We start from the raw sequence: 18,988 nt of genomic DNA on the forward strand, positions 1-18,988 counted from the left end.
ACTGCTGGAAGCTAACAGTATTTATCACCTACCTGTGAAAATACATAGACCTCAGATCTTTGACAGATGCTGGAAATCATAAAACAATTGTAATTAATTCACTGTGAAGACAATACAGAAAGCTTCTCAGCACTGACATTGTGTCTGTATCTGCCATAAAGTAATTCAATTTCAGCTGTTTTTCTGAAGTTAACCTCTTGTATTCCAGTTTCCATTGTTAAAATATATACATTTAAACAGTTGCAATAGTGCATGTATATTCCTGTTCTCCTCCAGCAGGGTACACTGTGGTTACATTTTAAGCACAAGCATTTTATAAAATACCTTTTCAACGCAAATGCTTGTACAGAGCAATCTGATAAACAAATGACATACAGTTCTAATACATTTGTAACACATGCATCTTATATAAATCATTTTGCTATTCACCAATGACATAATTATTTACAAAATTCCAGCTAACTGTGCTGGCAGTATCTCTCTTTATCACACTTCTTCCCCCCTCGAAGACTCTAGCTAGTTTTTCAGGTGACCCTTGAGAAACGTGGCTTGAGAGAGATGAGCCTATCCGGGAATACATTACCCCATTATATGTCTTGAGATCTCAGCTGTCTTTGCATTGCTGACCCCAGTACAGTGCTGCACTGTCATATCATACACCGGCAATCCTAGGCTCCGCCATAGTAATTTGGGATTTTGCTGGCTGGCTCTCTGTACCCATAGAGCCCCCTCAGACTCCTCCTGCCTTCCACTGCAAATACTTAGCACCAGAGCTTCCCTGTCATGGTAAAGTTCCATCATGTTCACGTGGTAGACTTTGTGCCCCTGCCTCCTGCCTAGCAGTTCTACCATGTAGTTAACATCACTGACCTTACTTACCACTTTGAAGGGTCCTTCCCAAGCTGCTTGCAGCTTGTTGTGTCTACACAGGAGTGAGAACTATAACCTGCTGCCCCACAGGATACTCTCTGGCTCGAGCATTCCTATCATACCAGATATTTTTCTGCTATTGGTATTCTGCCAGGTTCTCCTGGGCCAAGTCCATGAGTTCCCTGAGCCTTGTTCAAAGGTTTAGGACATAGGTCACAACAGACTGCTTGTAGGATTCACACTCACCCTCCCACTCATCATGAATCAAATCTAGAGGTCCCCTCACCCTATGCCCATACAGCAACTCAAAGGGTGAAAACTTGTGGATTAGTGGGGCACCTCTCTATAAGCAAACAGATGGGGCAAATATTTCTCCTAATCCCTCTTAAACTGGTCTGAAAATGCCCATAGCATAGTCTTTATGTAGAGCTTAACCTCTCCACCAGATCATTAGTCTGGGGGTGGTAGGGGGTGGTCTTTAGGTGCTTCACCCCACAGCTCTCCCATAGACAAGCCACCAGATCTGACATGAAATTGGCACCTCTGTCAGTCAGTATTTCCTTTGGGAAACCTACCCTGCTGAAAACCTCTAATAAAGCATTTGCTACCTTTTCTGTCTCAGTGGAGGACAGAGCCACTGCCTGAGGGTATCAGGTAGCATACTCTACTACCACTAGGATATTCTTCTTCCTTGTGGATGTTTGGGTACTCAGAGGCCCCACAATATCCATTGCTACCCTCTGAAATGGCTTCTCAGTCACAAGCAAAGGCACCAAAGGAACTTTGACCTTGTCTCCTGCCTTGCCTATCTTTTGGTACTGCTAACAAGTCCTGCAGTACCCTATTACATCCCTGCAAATCATAGGCCAATAAAAGTTCTGCATAATATGGCATTTGTATGCTTTATGTCCATATGACCTGCAAAGGGAATGTATTGGGCTATGACTAGAAGTGCCAGATGGTAGGCACTGGGCACTACCAACTGCTGTATTATGTCACCCTCTAGCCCTCCTTCAGGGGTCCATTCTCTGTACAGTAACCCTTTGTCCCAGTATACAGATTCCCTTTTTCCTTGAAAATCAGGCACCTCCCTGACTACCTTCCTCAAGCCCTATAATGTAGGGTCTGAGAGCTCAGCCTGTCTCATCTCTCTCTTTGTAACCCTTCCCAACTCCCCTTCCACAGGAAGTCTGGTGTCCTCTGACAGCGGTGCCTCACTGTCAGCCTGGGTACTACTACTTACCTCTGCCCTTGCAGTCACTCTGTCCAAGGGAACATCAGTACCCACCAGCAGGTGTTGCTCACCTTCAGTCTCACTGCTACAGGGTAGCTCCCTCCCTGAAGTAGCCACCTCACCAGTCTTAGCTACAAGTGTGCTGTTTGTCTGGGTCCCTCCCAGGCTACCAGACCCACATGCTTGACTCCAAGTCTGACTGCGTGTAACTGCATGCATACAAGGTACAGTATTATCAAAATCATTCCCTATCAGGACATCTGCAAGGATATCTTCAAACACACCTACTTGCTTTCTTCCTTTTCCACCCTCCCAGTCAAGGTGAACCCTAGACAAAATAATTTGTAATGGGGTCCCTGCTAAAGCTCTGACTGGAATAGACTGCACAAGCAAGTAGTGCTCCTCTCCATTGCAGGCTTCACAATGATTAGGTCAGAGGCAGTGTCTATCTTAGCAGTGGCCTGTTTCCTATCAACTAAGATAGGATATAGCCTCTTGTGGTAGTTTGGTACCGTTGTTGTATCCAGATATCTTACTGCTTGCATTCTGTCATTCCCACTTACTGGTTCTCCCACCTTTTGTTCCCCACCTTGCCTTCGTAGACATCTATATGCTATATGGCCCCACTGTTTACATTTAAAACATTTAACCCTTGATTCTGGCCATGTACCTGAATAGTGGCTTATCCTGTTACTGGCGGACTCTGTTGGGGCAGTTTAAGCTGCCCATCATGGGTTCCCTTAGACCCATGTGCAGCACTGGGTATCCCTTTCCTGTGCAGTGATGTCCTGCTTATTAGGTATAGGTCTCCCTTTTTCACCAACTCATCTGTGGTATTACATTCTGTATCTGCTAACCAGATTCTCATGTCCTCAGGCAAAGTGCTAAGGGCCTGTTCCCTCACCCAAAGGTCTGCCAGCCCTTCGGATGTGGCTATCTGATACCTACTCACTCACCTATGAAAATAAGTGCTTAACTCAGCAATATATTTACACACATTTTCATCTGCTTTGCTCCTATGCTCGTGAAACTTTTTTTCTATAACCTTCCTGTGTTAACTTAAAACACTCTAATAAACAATTTTTAGCAGTATTCTAATTTGAGCAATCCATAGCAGACAGTTTAGATACAGCAGTTACAGCTTTACCATGGAGTACATACCCTAAAAACTATCATCCTTTGTAAATTGTGGAAGAAATTTACTGACTTTACTGCTCTGGAGTCCATTCCCCATTACTTCCATGACCCTGGCGATGAGTCAGCATCGCCTTTTCATGTTGCCTCTGCCTCTCATTTTTTTCAGCCTCCAAACATCTCAGTCTCTCTTTTTCTTCAGCCTGCAAACACTGCAGTTTCTCATTTCTTCAGCCTGCAAACACTGCAGTTTCTCATTTCTTCAGCCTTCAAACACTGCAGTCTCTCTGCTGATTCTATTTCCAGCGTTTGGCCTCCAGTTAAAGTCTCTTAAACTCCAGATGGATTTTCAAGTGCTCTGTGGAAAGGTTGAACTGTTCATTTTCTGAGAGCTGTATATTCCAAAGGCCAGTCTGGTTGTCCTGGTTGCTGGTCTGTGATGCAGCGGTGACTAAGGCTGCAACCATCTCTGCTTTAGTCAGGTTGGCATGCACCAGTCCTTTGGCTTGGCACATTTCAGCCAACTGGCTGCTTGTCAGGTTGCCATAATCCTCTGCTGACATCCTTGCCTGGTCTCCTTGACTAACTAAGGTAACAAAAAAATAAATAAAACTATTGTGATATGAAACTCTGAATGTTCACTGTGTGGCTGCTGGAGAGTACAAACACCTTTAATGACCGCTGTTTACAGGCTACAAAAGTTCAATATCCACACCACTGAATCCTAATATGTGATGTGGTGTTCCCACCACTGCCAACCAATAAATGTGACAACCCTCAATCCTCACCACTGGCATCATTGGGGGATGTTCATTGGGAGGATAACAGGTACACACACAGTGTTTCTAGATGCAACTCTCTGCATCAAGTGCAATTTCCCTTAAGAGCACACAGAGACCACAGTCAGTCCAGGGCTGGTTTCTCCCTTCTTTCTCCAGATCCCCAATAAGACTCCCCACTGGCCTAGCTATAGACTTGAGATCTCAGATGAGTGGCCAAGATCTCCAGCACCATCTCTGTCCAACCAGTGCTTCGTGTCCCTACCCAAGTAGCTGACACACACCCACACTCTTTTTGAGGTTGGATTTAAACACACACACACACACACACACACACACACACACACACACACACACACACCTGGGAAAGGCTGCCACAGGTTTACAAGCTATTCCCCCTTTTGCCCAGGCGATAATGTAGTTATCACTGCCGCCAGCCAATTCCTTACCAGCTACTTTAAGGCCCTTAACAAAGGGTGTCCTATCTTACTGTGTAATGTTACTATTAATACAAATGGTAGTTTGAGCAAGAGCAAGGCTATTAGAAGTGGTCTACACAGTGTCACCAAATAAATATGCAAGAACTCTTAGAACTTAAATATCTCTACACAGATCAGCCACAGTGAAAAATTTAAATATATTTAATAATAAATAACAAAAGAACAAGACAATGCTAAATATGTATTCACAGTGACATCAGAGGTCAAAATCACAGGAAATATTTAAAACAACATTGCAGGACAGTCTTAAAGAGAAATATCTAAACTAAGCTTCACTATATTCCTGACTAAATCTAAGAGAATTACTACACCCTAGTGAATGTACTAAGAGCAAGGCAGGTGTGGTAAATGGATCTTCTAGTTGTTGTATGTTCCAATACAGAATGGTGCGTCTCTGTAAGAAACTTCTTAAATTAATATATCAAATGTTACTGCTTGGATAGCTTGCAGAATGACATAATTTCTTGTCATCTGACTCTGTCCCAGGTGAAACCCCCACTGCTAGAAGCTAGTAGTATTTAGCGGTTTACCTTTGCATGTCCGAAAATCACTCGTGCGATTGCTCATATGAGTGAATTGTAAGCATGAAACACAAAACTGCAACAGTTTCCAATGTTCGAAAATCAGCAAATCGAAAAGCAGATTCGCCGATTTTCTAACACAAAAGTCGAATCCATAATGTAATGAAGTGTAATGCAGGGGGCTGACCCCCCCTACTTTAATATACTAACTCCGAGATTGCACTACAGTGGGGAAAGAGTCCATTTTCCGAGTCCCACTATAGTGCAATCGGCCCCAAAATGCCGAATCTGCAATGAGCGAATGTCACTCTGCATTCGCTGATTGCACATTCAAAGCATTTTTCGTTTGACGTTTGCAAACTTTTCAAATGTCCTTTCGAACATCTGCTGTTCGCCCATGTGCAGAACGCACATATGAAGGTAAACCGGATTTAGCATCTACCTGTGAAAATACATAGACCTCATATCTTTGGCAGAGCTGGACCTCATAAAATAATCGTAGTAATTAATTCATCCAAAGACAATACAGAAAGCTTCTCAGCACAGACACTGTGTCTGTAGCTGCCATAAAGTAATTTAATTTCAGCTGTTTTTCTGAAGTAAACCAGTTTCCACTATTAAAATATATACATTTAAACAGTTGCAATAGTGCATGTGCATTTCTGTTCTCTTCCAGCAGGGTACACTGTGGCTTCACTTTCAGCACAAACACTTTATAAAATACCTTTTAAACACAAACACCTGTACAGAGCAATCTGGTATACACGACATACAGTTCTAATACATTTGTAACCAAGCTTCTTATATAAATCATTTTGATATTCACTGATGACGTATCATTATTTACAAAATTCCAGACAGCTGTGCTGCCAGTACTCCTTTTAACACACTTCTAAATAAGTCATGTTGATATTCACAAATAACATACAATTATTTAAAACATTCCAGGTAGCTGTGCTGGCTGTATCTCCCTTTGTCACACAGTTTGAAGTCCTTTAGAGCACAATCTGGTGGCAGACTCCTTGAGCATGTTCAGAATACAGGCTCATGAATGGATGCTACACATAGTCCATTGGTGGGGTATTCCTCAGGTGGATCTTTTTGCCTCCGCTCTGAACAGACAGCTCTCTCTTTTTCTCTTCCAGAGTGCCATGCCATTTGGAGTGGAAGACTGATGCCCTTTCTTTTCCTTAGAAGAAGGTGTTTCTTTATGCTTTTCCTACCCTTCTTCTACTTCCAAGATTCCTGTAGAAAATTCAGCTGGATTGCCCAGATATCTTGTTAGTGACTCCCTTTTGGCCAAGACAGCACTGTTTGGCCAAGACAGAACTGTTTTCCCCCTCTTAATGCATCTAGTCAGTGGCAGTCACCACAGTTTACCTCACCAGTTGGATATGCTCACATAGGACAAGGGACCAGTCATCCATCTTCACTTGTCCACTGTTCAGCTGACACTGTAGGTGATATGATTTTGTTCCCTTTTAGGCTCTTCTTTTCTGAGAATGTGCTCAGGGTTTTACAGGAGGCAAGACAACCCACAACCAGAAAGTCATAAGACCAAAGTCAGAATGTCCAGTTGGAAAAGATTTCCTGTCTGGTGCCAAAAGGATTTTCTATCTGGTGCCATGTTAATAGTCAGGACCATTTTTTATTGGGGGTACTTCTAGTTCTTTCCTATTTGTGTGAGTTGATCCAGTCTGGCATGGCCTGTTCTTCTGTAAAATACCCCAGTGAAGCCTATATCTTCTCCTTGGGACTTTAGTTTTCTTTTGGAAAATTTGACCTAGGCTCATTTTAATCTTGGAGTTTCAGCTTCTCTGAAACACTGTACCTGGAAGACTGTCTTGTTGTTTGCTCTTACTCCTGCTCAGAGGGTTTCTGAGCTCCAGACCCATATGGCCATTCCTCCGTTTTATATTTTTCTCAGGGACAGGGTGTCCATTCATACTAATCCTTCATTTATGCCCAAAGTTATTAATGAGTTGTCTTAAATCACACGGTACAATGTCCTTAGTTTGTTCCTTCTGCTAAGTCTGCTAGTAAGAGGGTCTTGCATACCTTTTATTTGCACAGACAGCTCCAGTATTATTTAGATAAAACTAAGACCATTTGTAAGTTTGACCATCCTTTTGTTTCTTTTCATCCAAGGATTTTGGGTTTGGCTTTTTCTAAGTAAACCATCTCCTACTGGATATCTAATGCTATTTCCGCTATTTCCTTTTGTTATTCTTTTCATTTCAAATGACTGTCTACTTCTTTTAGAGCTCATTCCACTATAGCAGTTGCCTCTTCTGGAGCTTTCTTCAATGGTTTGGATACCAATTCCATTCTTGAGGCTACTACTTCGTACTCAGTGCATACCTTTATTAAGCATTATAAATTAGATATAATTTCTAGGGCCAGAGCAGGTTTTGCTAAGGCCGTCCTGCATGGGATGTTGAGGGTGTCTTCCCAGCCTTCCACCTCCCACTCCTTTTCTTTTTTTTTCCCCAATACCTTTATTGAATTATCACTTGTGACATAGGCAAATTTGCATTCATATAAATAAACAAACTATAGTAACATAACAAACATTATGCTTCACATATATTGCTGTCCTTTTCTTGAGCTTTTGTACTCTCCGTAAGATGAAGAAAACTGCAACAGGGATATAGAAGGATATAGTACGGTTATGTAGAACCCACCATAACAGTAAATATCCTTATCTTCATTGTTACAATATTCATTCCCTCCCTCCTTCCCCCTTATTTCTTTTGGGTTTTGATTAAGTTAACCTCCTGTCCGAGGACCCTGCCCTTTTTTCCAACTGATTTTTCTCTGTTTGGATGCGTGTAGACTTTTTGTTCTATTGAGACTGTTCTCTTCTGGGGTAATTCAGTCATAGGTAACTGCGTACATATATTACCCTTATGCCCTATGTCCTGTGCGAGGAGCATACTAGAGCTAAAGGTTTTGTTATACTAGCTGAACTTTGGGTTATCCTGGGCAGGAGAGTTTAAGGTGAAGAATACTGCTACGGTGAAGACAAGGACATCTGTTATGGTAAGATTTTACACAACTGTATTTTCAGTTCCTAAAAAGGAAGATAGGTTGAGAACGTCTACAAAGTCTAATAAATTCTTGTCTTCACATCTGTAGTCTGATTATGTAGTCACTTCTGCCTCAACATCAGCTGGCAATAGGCTTTTACGTAATCTTAACCCCTCCCCAGTGGATAAGAAGGTAAGGTGTTGGACAGAGTGAGGAACAGAGTTCTCTCTCCAGCCACTCTGGCTTTTAGAATTTTCAGTTAACAGGGTGCTGCAACTTTAAGGGAATACTCTGTTAATCTGCCTTCAGATGACAAATCCTTTCTGAATACCATTATTTCTAATATTCATCATGCCTCTAAATATGCCATAAAGAGTGTGCTTGATTGTGCAGATATTGTGTCTAGGGCCACTGCTACTGTTTTTCTTTTTTTTTGGGGGGGGGGATGCCAACAGGTTTGCAGATAAAGTTAAATATGAGATTTTGAACTCTGATTTTGATAAACTTGTTTGGCCTTTTTGCTATTCAGGTACTCAAACAGTATGATGAAAGAAGGAAATTTAGTGAGGGAATTAAAACTTTTTCAGGTTCCCCTTTGTAAATCAGATAGATCCTCTACTCCCTCAGAAAACTATCTCAACATTCTTCCCTGCTTCTGGTAAACAGGACAGAAAGAAAACATGGCAGAAGGGGCTCTACTTTAACAAAATACAAGGCCTTTTTGGAAAAGGGGGCAATCTACACCTTTAGAATGACTGTACCTGCATTCTTCCCCACCCTTCCTCCCCTACTGTAGACACAGGATGTCAATCACCCCCTTTACAATCGTATGCAAACCCTAAGAATAATGGGTCTGTTGCCTTTAGACCACAGGGACAAATTTGTTTATTTCAAATTGTTTCTGATTTCAGAGAAAGAACTTTGTTGGAGATAAGTTCTAGATCTTTTCTTTCTCAAATTCTCTGTGTCTGGGTCACACTATCAGTTGTCTGTATTAACCACAGCTCTGAGTATGCACAAAGAAATTAACCTGTGCAATAGCTATTTGTGGACTTCTGGGCGTTTTCATACATCTGTCTTTAGATAACTTGTTTATTTCTGCAGCAGCTTTTCCCAGAGGTCATGAGCCTTTAACAAGGATTGTCTCCTTCCTCACTAGTGTGGGGTTTCAGATACATATTCATAACCCTTCTTTGACTCGCTGATATAGGAAGTGGGTTTCAAGGAGTCATGAGGACCCACAATTATCATCTGGAATTTGAGATTCTAATTTTGGGCATTATCAACAAGGAACTGCATGGTTGGAGACTGCACATAATTCAAAATTCTGGTCTGCCTATTTCCTCATATCTCAACACAATCTGTACCAGTCAATGTGTTACATCTTCCTTGGGGAGTACTTTTGATGAGGATATAAAGGTGTAGTCTGTAGAGTTTTTGTCAGACAGGCCAGAGCACATCAACAAGCTGTACCAACACGTTTCAGATTCTGCTTGTGGAGTAATTTTTTTTCCCAAACTTCTTTATTAAATGTACACATATAACAAAGGCAGTCTTACATTTATATAAATGAAAAACATACAAAATTATATCACTTTAGTTACAATCAATTTAGGTAAAAAAGGTGTGGACTGTACCTGCTGTGATCTGTGCTATACTGTTTTTTTTTTCTCCTGAGGTGTTACGCACCCTTGCATGTTATTACACACAGCAGCACAATGATGTGGCACTTCAACTAGCAGAGGGACACCAGACCTTTCCCTTTGTGATGGCTGGCTAAGATGGATTGGGAGGTAGCTCTAAATCATTTCTTGATCCTCCAGTAATCTTACATCCTGTCAGAGCAATGTGACATGGCAGACAGTTTGAGCAGGACCAGGATAGACCCTCACTATTGGAAATTGCACAAAAGTGTCTTCCTGGGATTGATCCAATTGTTTGGAGCACCTTAAGCAGATCTGTTTGCCTCTTTTCAAAACAGACACCTAACCAGATTCTTTTGAATGAAGAAAGTTGTTTGAGTAAGTAACCTTTCTATAAATGCCAGAGGTATACATACATTTTTTTTCATAGTCTTTAACTAACAAAATATCAAGATAATGAATACACTGAATACAGTCTGCCATATTTTATATGTAAATTGCAAAACTCTGTTGTATTATTCAAATATCACAGCCTAGTTTTTCTTTCAGATTAAGTACAAATCATCAGGGTACCTTTTATGTAAATACCAGTAATCCTTATATTTACTATTAACTACAAAGTCTTTTTCCCATTGTCACATAATGAGATTGCCATAAAGTGAACCACAGGCAGACCCCGTGTCTGTACACTTTTTCTGCAAAAAATATTGCTGGTCGAAAAAAATAAAATTATTGTGCAAGACAATTAACAAAAGCTCCACAGAGATCCACCCTGTACTGGGGCACATCTGTTTCAGTGTGTAAGAACTCAACAAACCATTCAACACCAGTACTGTAGGGAATGCATGTATACAGGTCTTTCACATCTATACTCACAAAAAACAACTATCTCATCAGATTTCAATTCATTACATTTTTTAAGAAGATCCCATGATTCCCTACTTAGATGAGAATTTTTTTTAAAACATCTTTTAAGTGAAAGTCAAGAAATTTTGCCAACGTAGACGTGACAGAGGACCTTCCATCAACAATAGGCCACACTGGGGGGTCGGCAAGATAATTATGTATTTTTGGCAAACCAAAAATAGTAGGGACCATGGGATTTTTAAGATGCAGAAATTTATATTCATCTACAAAAATGCGTCCTTGCATAAGCATGTTATGCAACATTGTTTTAATCCTGACAAATGCAAGATTAATTTCCCTTCTTGAGACCTGCTCATATGTGTCCTCAAACAGTAAGGCATACATTTTTAAATGTACTGCATGTCATCCAAACCCAATAAATTAGAATCTGTAACAAGAAAATTTCCTTACAAAATGTTGTATCCTGCTAGCATGACCTACACAGAAATATATATTAAATACTTTTTGAACTACAGATACGTAAGGGGTAAATTCATCTTCCCATATAAATTATTAGTGATAGTTATTTGCAGATCATTATCAATGTTGAGAAATGTCAGAACAAACATGAACTTAGGAGAAGGAACTTGAAATATAACACATCAATGTTTAAAATGAGCTCGAGACATTATTAATAACAATAAAGGCACCTGCATCATGGAATAAGCACCCAGACACAGTTATGAAGTCCAACAATTTGGTTACATTTAAACATAATCTTGATAAATAGCTTGGTGACATAGTCTGTGGGATCCAGAAATGTGAGATTCAGTTTTCCACAATAGTCTTTGAGACTTAAGAAGACTGACATCATCCTTTCTAGATTTTAGTGCTTGTATTTGCAAAGTCTAAAAATTTGTACTGGTGTGATATTGTTTGTGTTTGTTTCACTCTTCTGTTCTGAGTGGTCATGTATAGGTGCTAGATTCCAGAAATTTCAGTCATTCTGAATTATGTAATTTCTATCTAATGTCTGATAGATGGGAAATTACAGCTTGCCACAAAACTGAAATGATTTTTCCTGGCTTTTTTCTACATCGAATCCTTCCCAGCATCTTAGCTCATCTCATCTTTTCTTGCTAGATCAATTGTTCTGCCTCAGTAGTATTGTTTCGAAATAGAAACTGTATCTGGAAAAAGGATTCTGAATTTACAATTTCTTCATATTGTACCATGATATAATTGGCGCTCTTCTCTCTGTCATTGATCATCAATTAGAAAATATTGGTACCATGAGAGAAGACAATAGAAATCCTCTATTGCCTAACTGTGCGACTGTGAGCAAGTCACTTGACCCAGACACTGCTTCTGGGTTGAGTCTGAAAAAAGTCTATGGAAATCACTTGTCTACCCTGGACTACAAACAGAAATAAATAAATAATTGTTCACCATCACTATATCCTGTAGTGGTTTAGGTGATGCTCATCATCCGTATATATCCTATAGTGACTGGGTTGACTGGAGAGTCAGGTGATGTGCAGCTAACAGAGTGCATTCTCCTTGGTAGAGCCCCATGTCTAAAATAAGATTTAGGCATAATTCCTTGTTATGATGTTTGCTTACTGTAGCCAAAGTTTTTAGTGGAGAAACCTCGTTAGAAAGTTAGTGCTGACTTAAATTTGTGGAATGCCAAATAGGAAATTTGAGTTCTGCAGGATTTACAACAGAGATGTAACACTTACAGGGCTGCTAGGATGCATAGCATTGGTTTTTAATGTCTTTTTTTCTGGCATATCCAGCATTGGCTATTTTCCTTACACAGTTGTGAAATAATGTTACTGTGTACATAGCAGGTAAGGTTTTGTAGACTGAGAGTACAGTCAAGGTAAACCATGCCTACCAGTTTATGAAAGGATGAGTTATGTGCGTTAGTTGTAGTAGACTCCTTAGCATCTTTGATGTTTTAGATGTCATGCAATGATCAGTGGATATTTGGAAATACATTGCAAAGTTGAAAATGTGGGTGGTAGTTATAGATTTGTCTGCACATTCAGTGGGGAAGATTGTCTGCATAAAGAATGAGGTTAAGGTACTTGATATAATTCCAAGTTATGAAAAGAAAAATGTGAGGGAGCTGAAATACTGGGCCATAGGGGCTACTGCATTATTTGTTTTTGTAAAAGATGCATTCAGTTTTAATCTGTCTAGTACATCTTAGAAGTAGAACATCACCTAATACTGTTTTATATAGGTGGTTTATAAGGATAAAGTGGTCCAGTGAGATAACGTTTTGCTTAAAGTCAGAGCTTATTTTAATGGCCTTTTTCCATACAGTACAAGTCTCTAACATTTGGTAAAGCCAAGTAATATGCAAAGTTATGAAAGCCATTCCGGGTGTAGTAGAACATACTTTAGCACATCTCATATTGTTTGTACATAATCTTGGTTAAGCAATTATTTTGACTAGAATTGGGAAGTTGGAGATTGATCTTGTGTCAGGTAGTTCACTGATGATAATTTTTGGGATGGGAGTAATTCTGGTATGCTTCTGAGACTCTGGAATTCTGTTTGTATAGTGTCAGTGACTGACTAGGTAAATGTCAAGAGTTTGCCTATTAAGTAGTACAGCTGGTTTGCCATTGTCTTGTTGGTTATGGCTGCAAGAAATTTGTTGAGTTCACCCATGATGATTTTGTAAACCAGGAAGCAAAATATCTTAATTCAATTTCAACAGGACTAGCATAGTCTGGTACATAATTTGGGGTAGTTAATGCAGTAATTTTGAGCTGAGTTGCAGTGTTTGGGGTACAAAAGAGATGCAGATGCTATTGCCTATATCAGAAATGATAGCTTGAGGCTTGCCTGAGACAAATATTAAAACTAGATTTCTTTGATGGCTTGCTTATGATGTCTTTAATATTTTTGACTTTTGTAATAACCTGATTTGGTGTTGAAAGTATTTAGATTTAGCAATGTCATTTATATTATGCAATATTTTCCAAAATCTTTGAGGCATGGTCGGGGGGTGCAACTGATTTCCATTGTTTGCAGATGATTGTTGTCCATCTTTGTCTCGTTTTGATGTCTTTAAATATTTCCTTAAACGTATATGTCTTTGATGGAGGTTAGGATTTTTTTAAATTAATCAAGGGAAGTGAAAATTCATTATTGATGCATAGAGGACAAGTCAGTGCTGTGTATTCAGCAGTGGAGAAACTGTTTTTTTGTAGGGGAGCTCTGTGTGTGAAATTTATTGAGACGTCTACATAGTAGGAGTTGGACTTTTTGGAGTATTAATTACAATCTGGCTGAGTATTGTATATGGACCTCAAGGTGTGTTTCGGGAGTGTAAGTGATGGAACTGTTTGGGGTAGATCCAAGCTTGACAGTAGTTGAATGAGAGAGGATTATTTAGTTCCCAGCCAGTTAAGCTTGATGTAATCGCTTATTTCACTAAGATGGCAATACCGTTACTTTGCATTTCCAGACTCTGTCATAAGGTGAATGGTGTATGTATTTAATAGTGATGTTGCTGGATGAATTGTTTTCAACATGTTTCAGAAACAAACGTTTAGTAGAGTACCAGCCTTGTTTCTGACACACTGGTGATCACCACTCTTTTGTGTCACTAATGTATGAAAAACAGGTTTTCCATTGGAAAAACATGATTGCAATGTTCTGGGAATCTCCTGCACACAAGTCACAACAATATCTGAGCTGGTATGTATAAGTAACAAGGGTGTAATTGCCCACCTTGGTAGTTGCAAGGGGGAGCCTTGCAAAAGTCTCTTTGCCATCAAGTGTTTGTGGTGTTGTTTTATTCATTTTGTTGTACTAGTAGAGCAATTGCGTGATTGCTTAGGCCTTTTATCTGTAGTAAGGCATGGTAGGTTTAGGGTCATTAGGTCAGGATATTCATGCATGTGTGTATCTATGGTTAATGGTGAGATGATGTACAGTTGATAGAAAGAAGAAAATGTTTTCAGTGATTGTAGGCTGTTAGGGCGTCTCTCTCAAATGTCCCTGATTTTGCAGAATGTGCTGGATATTGCCTATTTATGCCCAAGTTTGGCCCAACCCTCATAAAAATTTAGATTTTCTGGTAAGTCAGATAATTACAGTCAGTCAATAGTGCCAGATATTAGAGTTTCATGTTTCTTATTGTATAGAAAATGCAAATGCATGTTGATGCAAAACCAGATACTCTCTAAACTTTTTAAGTGAATTAGAGAAATATTCAAAAGTTGATCTTGTTTTTGGGCAATCTGCAATTAATTTTGACTTTATCTAGAACTCTTGAGTCAAGAAGCTGATAAGATTCTGTTTTGGAGTAGGGTTGGACACTTCTGTGTTAGTTATTCCAATTCACTGAGAAAATGTCATGGTCATGACATCCCAATTGAGGAAGCCCAGCCAGATTAAACGTCTTCATTGTTCCATTCATGCACTTGCACATGAAGTTGTTTGACTTTTTGGAGAGGTGCTAACAATTATAGAGTTGTTAGATATTCATGGATTTGGATAATTGTCTGTTGTTGAAACTTTCTCCCTCTTTTTGGAATGGTAAAATGATAACCATCTATCTCAATGTGGCATTTTCCTTCCTGCCTCTGATCCCAGCACAGAGTCTCGTGTTATTCACTGGCTGACTTGAGAGCCCATTTTATGTCCTTCCAGGGCACTCAGGAGAGGATGTTGTACATAAAATCTGTTCTGTTTCATTTTTTAACATCAACTGGCAGTCATTTAATTGTGATAGCACTGACTGCCCGAAGGCTGGATCATAGTTATCTAAAGCTGTGAGGCAGAAAGAAAATTAAATGTGACAAAATCTTTCAAGCTGCTCAAGAAAATCAGCTTTTTGCATTTGTTTTTTTTTTTTTTTTTTTAGGTGAAGTCACCTTCTCATATTTAATGTGAGTAATCACTGCAGTGAATATCAGAAATTCAGTACCCATAATTAAATTGTAGTAAAACAAAAAGTGCTGTGTGTTGTCTGCCTTTCAGGCACTTTTGGTTTGGATTGGAGGTGTCAGCCAACACAGCTAGGGCTGCAGGCATGTTTAACACTAATACTACAGCATAGAAAGAGCTGTCAGCTTTAATGCCTTAAGGGTGGTTCTTGTAGCTCTTCAAGTTGTAGAACTGAAGTTGAGACATGATCCCTTTTTGCTTCATTTCAGACAACCCAGCTGTTGTGTGGAATATGCCAAACTGGGTGACATGTATTTGCACCCTGTTTGCAAAAAGGAAATGGAAGTTTGGCAGTGTGAACCTTTAACAGTGACATCTTCACCGCTATTAACTTCCAGTGGCCAGTGGGAATGCAATATAGTTCCACTCCTTTCCTGGAACTTGAAGATAAGAGAGTTCCATTTGACCAGGAGTGTAGCACCCCAAAAAACAACTTTTTCATTTCAGAGAGGAATGTGGTTCTCTCTCAGTTCAGTTCAGCATCACAAGAGTTCTGTTTAAAAATTCATGTTTGTCACCTTTCCATCTGATTCCATGCACACAAGAAAATTTCAGAAAAAGGAGGATTGATCATTAATTACCCTTGTCACATCTTGCTGCCAAGATGGTTGGTGTTTCAGGCTCTTAGATTGCTGATGTCACAAAAGTCTGTACTAGTACAAGCTAGCAGAGTTCTTCTAAGTTGGTTTAACATTTAGCTTCATCTTTGGACCAGGCTGTTTCTCTTCTATGATCCTGCCTGATGTTCCAGCAGAAGTTCCACTGATCTAAGGCTGCCAGAAATCATTACTTGTAAAATTTATCTCCTATGTGGAGTATTAAATTATGACAGCGCTTTCTTTTATGTTGTCTCTTTGGTGAGTATTAAAAAGTTATCACAGACTCACATGTGAATCAAAATGGGATTGAAGTAGACAGCAGCTTTCAAATGCTGCCTATTATATGATGCTATGCTATCAATAAAATGAATATTTATAAGGATCTTGGATTATATATAAACAAAAGCATGAATTTAACTTCTGTACACCTTACAAAATTAAAAGATTGATGCGGGATCTTTTATTAACTTAAGATTAACTGTTTATCTTCTTTGCTATATAAGCTTAGACTTTTGCTACTTGTCTTGTTTCTAATGTATAGAGCCAGAGAAGATCATTTAGTGTACCAGCAACTTTTTTTTGGCAGGGTGCATATCGCTGAGTGAGAGATCTGACTGATAACTAGCTAAAGTTGTGCATAAATCAAGCCTGAAAAAATATTCCCTAAGACACCTAGATTTTGAAATGTAATATATCTATATTTGATACGATAGGTGCCAGTTGTAAGCGATTTACATATCTATTAGATGTTTAATGACAAAAAAACAAGCAGACAAGGAATTTAGATTAAGCTCGTATTTCTAAGCTAATGCAGTCCCTGAGAACGTATGACTTATCTGCAGAATTATAAACATATTAGTATCTACAGAGTGGATAGAATATAATGCCTTACACTGTCACAAATGATTTATAAAATGCATTATGTGTTCTAGTGATTGTGCACCCAAGGAACCAGCCCCTCAAGCAAAAGATGATGAAGCAGCAAGAAAACTTTGGGAACTGAGTGCACAAATGGTTGGTCTGGATAAATAAGGAAAGATCTGGAGATATTTTGTTAAATGGAATTGTTTAAAATCCTATAAATTTGATAAAATGTATAATCAACCAATTCGTAATTGTACTACTGTACTACTGCACTTAAATATATAGGTGCATTTATTACACATTTTAATTCCAGTTTCTAGAATAAGTGTATATGTATTTAACTCTGAATTTGACGAATGGGGTGCATATTCTCATAACCCCCATAAGAATATCTTTGTTAAGTAACAGAGCTGTAGTATGGTATATATGATTTACAATTGTTATGAATAAATCATGACCAAAATGTTAGTGGTACATAAATTAGAAGGAACAAATATTTATACTATATAGCAAAATGTTTGTACTAAATTTTTATTTCTGTTGGATTGAATAATTGAGAATTTTAGACATATGGCTAACTATGAAATACTACTGAGTTCTACTAGTGAGATTTGTACAATTATAGCAAAATTTCCAGTGTGTGATGATTATGCATATAAAATATAGGTGCAGTGTAGTTGCATTGCAAAATACATGTATTTAATAAATTGATATAAAATAAAGAAATACTTAACAGATGATTATTGAAATGCAAAGCAGGCACACTAAAGTCATTAATTTCATATAGTCTTTTTCCACTGTACTTGCTCAGAATATGTCTAGGTTGGTAATCCAACCTACTGAACCAGTCTGTAACTGCTTTCCTTTACCAATTGTGTTATTTAAGGTGCAGTGAAAACTGCGTTGTCTGCACAGTGGTACAAGTTATAAATGTTCACTTTTGTATATATATTTCAAGTGTTTCAGAAATGTTACTTCATAATGATCAGGCATGGAGAAATGGCATTCAGTGGCAGAATTTCACTTTGATTTACCCAAAATTCCACCTGATATACACGTTACATTACAATTTAAAATGCTTCCTACAAGTTTTTGTTTTGTCCTGCTGTAAAGCATATCCCCGGATTCTCTATACCCTGCACGGCATGCAAAATTGGTGCAGGAGCTCTAGCAGGCAATATGTCTGCCGTGCGATCCAGAACAGCCGGCAGGGCATGCACGAGCGCTCCTGCACTAATCCTGCACAGACTAAGCCCCTGTATGCAAATCACCCCATTTGCAGGAGAAATCTGTGCAAATGAGGTGATTTTGCAATGCAGGAAGCGTGCAACCGGCCGTGCAGGACTAGTGCAATCTGCAGAAATGTACTCTGTTAGTAACCGAGTACATTTCTGCAAAATCCAAAACAGAGCTGTGACAGCTCCAGATAAAGGCTGCATATCATGTAGTAAGCATGTAAATGGCCAAGTAAAAGTATAAGGCCATTGGCATTGCAAACAGTGAAAAAAATACAAAAATCAACTTTTATTTTTTTTTTAGCCGATCTCGGCTCTTTAAGCATAGGGCAGCAGCATGCAAACGGGATCGGGGGGATAACAAAATAAACCTGAATTAAGCATTCTAACTAAAATCAGTATTCTGCCATGCAAGTCAATGGCAGGCAGAAGACAACATGGCCAGTGAGTAGTGGTTGCTAAGGGGGGAGGCTCAGTGTGAGACATGTAGCTATGCATTAGCAGGCAACCCTATGCAAATGAGGGGAATGATAGTGAATCCCAGTTTTCCCCAGCATGTGAGTCAGGTCCCAACAGTGTAAGAGTAGGAATAGTTTGGTGCAAGCCTAGGAGTAAGGTGACATCATGGAGGGTGTCAGGCATACTGTAAGTGGATTGGAGCCCTGTGGCTCGGGTTTGCTCCTAGCTTAGCACAGCTAAGCAAGGGGGGGGGGGTGTCTGAATCTGCCTAGCACTCTTTACATTGCCTAAGCCGGTATG

At 39.3% G+C, this 18,988-nt stretch overlaps 1 protein-coding gene across 1 annotated transcript in view; it reads left to right on the top strand.

Moving 5' to 3' along the window:
* Positions 1-17,722, top strand: part of LOC122807025 (retinol dehydrogenase 13-like) — a 609,225-nt gene extending 591,503 nt beyond the window's left edge. The window contains exon 8 of the mRNA XM_044077911.1: positions 17,063-17,722. Within this exon, the coding sequence (XP_043933846.1) occupies positions 17,063-17,162 (100 nt within the window). The 3' untranslated portion in view covers positions 17,163-17,722. The remainder of the gene's footprint in view (positions 1-17,062) is intronic.
* Positions 17,723-18,988: the final 1,266 nt, after the last annotated feature.

This window comes from Protopterus annectens, chromosome 7.part0 (assembly GCF_019279795.1).
Source record: "Protopterus annectens isolate FY-2018-M chromosome 7.part0, PAN1.0, whole genome shotgun sequence".
Classification (NCBI taxonomy): Eukaryota; Metazoa; Chordata; order Ceratodontiformes; family Protopteridae; genus Protopterus; species Protopterus annectens.